Source organism: Propithecus coquereli, unplaced genomic scaffold, assembly GCF_000956105.1.
Source record: "Propithecus coquereli isolate 6110/MARCELLA unplaced genomic scaffold, Pcoq_1.0 Scaffold23, whole genome shotgun sequence".
Taxonomy (NCBI): domain Eukaryota; kingdom Metazoa; phylum Chordata; class Mammalia; order Primates; family Indriidae; genus Propithecus; species Propithecus coquereli.
Window position 1 is genome coordinate 5555836 of NW_012147841.1, and position 3490 is coordinate 5559325.

A 3490-nucleotide genomic window follows, 5' to 3' on the forward strand; every position below is an offset into this window, starting at 1 on the left:
TTTTTTTTTTTTTGCAGTTTTACTAAAGGGAGGAAAAAGAGAGGAAGAGAAATCATTTAGAGACTGTGCAGATGTATATCAAGCTGGTTTTAATAAAAGTGGAATCTACACTATTTATATTAATAATATGCCAGAACCCAAAAAGGTAAAACCCAGAAGTGTTTGTTTACAAGATGTAAACCAGATCCTAGTTGAATTGCTGGATAATCAGATTGATTTGTGAGCTTGTTAAACCGGAAATATATATATGCCTGAGCTCTTCTCTCCCAGAGACACTCTGTTTCCCAGGTCCATAAAGGATGAAAAGCCTATTGTACAGATATCCCCCAAGCCCTATAACCTTTTATTTCACACAAATTTTTCTATGTATTCTCTGCTATTACTGGGATGTCCCATTGCTCATAAGTGTTTGCCTCGTACAGATTACATGTCGAGGTCACATCTACCTTGAGCATGTGGGGAAGAGGTAGGAGCCGTCTTCCAAAGTCCCAGGAACCTAGAGGGCATTCACAGTCCAAACACTGTGGGGAGGAAGCAGACAACATGCAGTTATTTGCAGAATCACTGCTCCTGTTAGGGTGAGAAAAACATTTCCTATCTTAATTCATGATCTTGAAAGGATTTGCTTTTCATATTTACATAAAAGAGTGGGTGAAGGATCAGATCATCAGTATGTTGAACAGGACTCAATGTAAACCTTGAAGTAAGCAAACACTATCTTCCTGCTGTCACATGTCTGTTATGTACTTTCTCCTTCCATTTATTCATGAAATCATTCATGCATGCCTTCATTCAATACAATTAAGTGGCTGTCATTCATTTGTCAGTCACTGGCCAGGGACGTAAATATGAAACAAACAGTTCCCAGTGTAATGGTGCAGACAGACAATTACACAGATAGTTACAAATTACTGTAGAAGTGTAGTGATAGACTGTCTGTTTGAAACAAAGTATATGGGACGCTCTGAGGTCAGACAGCCAAAGAGAGTGGGATCAGAGGCAATAGCCCTGATCTTCAATATATAAAAGCTTTAGCTAGATGCCCACGGTCCCACGGGACCACGTGTCCTTGAAGAATGGAACAACTTTCCTTCCCTCGTTGCCCCACCTAAATTAACTGTCCCATGTTCCCATTTCCTCTGAGTCCTGTGCAAATGCTCATGGAAGGTCTTCTCTAATTCCCTCAAGCAACTGTGCATACCTTCCTCACTACCACGGTTCTAAAAGGCAGGGACTGCACCTTTTGTCTTTGATTTCCTGGGACATACCATAGTTTCTGGCACATAGCAGGTCCTCAATAAATATATGCTGGAATGAATGAATGACCTGCTTATGATAATATCAGCACTTCTGTGTAGTGTATAGTAAGTCTAAACTTACTCTTCCTGATTGTTAGTCTCCCCGACAGGCAAAAGAAACAGATCTTGGAAACCATTTTGCTAGATGTCTTGTAATTGCCAATACAAGGAGTCTGGACTCTCGTCCAGGTCTGATCAGATTCTACTTTCCTCTCTATCACTGTCCTCTCTCTCTCTCTCTCCTGATTTCAATAAGGACTATTGTTTAAGTTAGCTCAATATTTACTTTTTTCTACTTTGGTGGGACAAAATTTTCTTCTTGAAAGAGGCCTTCCCTGATGTCTACAACTGGGGAAAGGGTGGGTGGAGTAAGCACAGGAGAAAGGAGAGGTGGCAGACACCTAGCAGAGAAGATTGGTTTCACCTGTTTTTTATTTTGAGCTTCCGTGCAAGATTTCATTAAATCAAGTGCTCCATGACTTAAAAAAAAATATAAAACTGTGAAGATACAATGGACAGTCTGGGAATGAGGAGAAGAGGGTAACTTATTGTAAAAAGGAGACTTTTGGATATCCTAAAATCATACTTAAGCCAAAATTCAATTCACACACACACACACATACACACACTGTACACATAACACACACACATGCACACTATACACATACCATACACATAGCATATAAACTGTGTTAAAAACTGTACTGGGGGCGGGGTGTGGGGCTGGAGCTAAAACATATACTCTGTAATTTACGACAGTACTATCCAAGACCCGAAAGACCTCTAAATTATGATCAGTTCTACTACAGCTTTTAACTTAACTATAAAAGTAATAAAAATACTAATTAACCTTCTTTTTAGACTCCTAATGATTCTATGATATACATGAACATAAAATAAAATAATTTCCAAAGTTTTCAGGTTGGGAATATTTACACTTTTAGAATTTTTCTCACTCTTCACCAGCACTTAGGACCTTGCCTTTGTGGAAGGAGGCGGGGAAGCAGAAATAAAGTTTTGATCAATCCATGAATTTTTATTCACATATAACTACAACTCAACTGTAGTTCAAAACGTTTTCACATGTAAATGGTGCACAAGCTATTTGCAGAACCACTGCTCCTGTTAAAGTGGAGAAAAATATCCTATCTCAATTACTAATATTGAATACATTTGTTCTTCATGTTTACATAAAACAGAGTGTTAGAGCATCCAAGTCATTGGTTCAGTGGCTGGCTCCTGGGTTGGTTTCATCAGGATGACAAGATGTGAGCTTACACTTCCACAAGATGATGGATTTTGCACATTATGGAGATTTAGGATTGTTCTGGAATAAATTAAATCTAAAATATTGAATTCACAGATGTCAAATATCTGCTAGATTAAACTTCTGAGATTTGAGTCTAAGAAAAAATAATAGCCTGAGCAGGTTAGCAGTAGTATCAGTACATACCTGTAAGAAGCACATTTTGCCTCTATAGAGATGGCTCCATGGCTTTTCACACACCATCTAGTTAGCACTATCATTCGATTTAGTTTTAATGGAATAGTAGCAGAACGTGGTGAGAAGGGGATAACTGAACTGAAGAGAGGAAGACTTTGGCCTTCTTCTGGACTTAGGTATTCATTCCCTTGTTTTATTCTTTCCTCTTTATGATTATGGATTCTCTCACAAGCAGTAATATTGTTCTATAATGGAGACAGATACTTCAGACTAACATACATATACTTGTTTGCAGGTAACACGTTTTGTTTTAACTCCCTTATTACAATCATGTAGTATGGCATTAATAAGAACAAATATTGCATGGATTTCCTCAAAGTAATTTAGAAGCTGATTAATATAATAATTCAAATGTATTCAGCGTTTACGGTTTGCCAGGTCTTCTTATAAGCACTTTATGCACACACACACACACACACACACACACGTACTCATATATATATGTGCTCACTCATTTACTCTTTCAACAACCCTGTGAGATCCCCCTATGAGTTCTCCCATTACCCTTATTTTAGAAAAATAACTTGTCCAGACCAAATTGTTACTAAATATTGAACACTGACTTTGAAACAAAGGAATCTGTCTCTAGACTACACTCTCTTAACCAGAGGGCTAAGTGGGATCATTATTTTATTAGTGATGATTGAAGTAACACCATTTGTAATTTTCGAATATGAGCCTATTACCC

General features: G+C 37.8%; 1 protein-coding gene across 1 annotated transcript in view; it reads left to right on the forward strand.

Annotated features, from left to right (window-relative positions):
- The window catches only part of ANGPT1 (angiopoietin 1), a 307389-nt gene that overhangs the window by 237632 nt on the left and 66267 nt on the right, over positions 1-3490 (forward strand). Inside the window, exon 5 of the mRNA XM_012645300.1 lies at positions 18-145. Coding sequence (XP_012500754.1) covers positions 18-145 — 128 coding nt within the window. The remainder of the gene's footprint in view (positions 1-17; positions 146-3490) is intronic.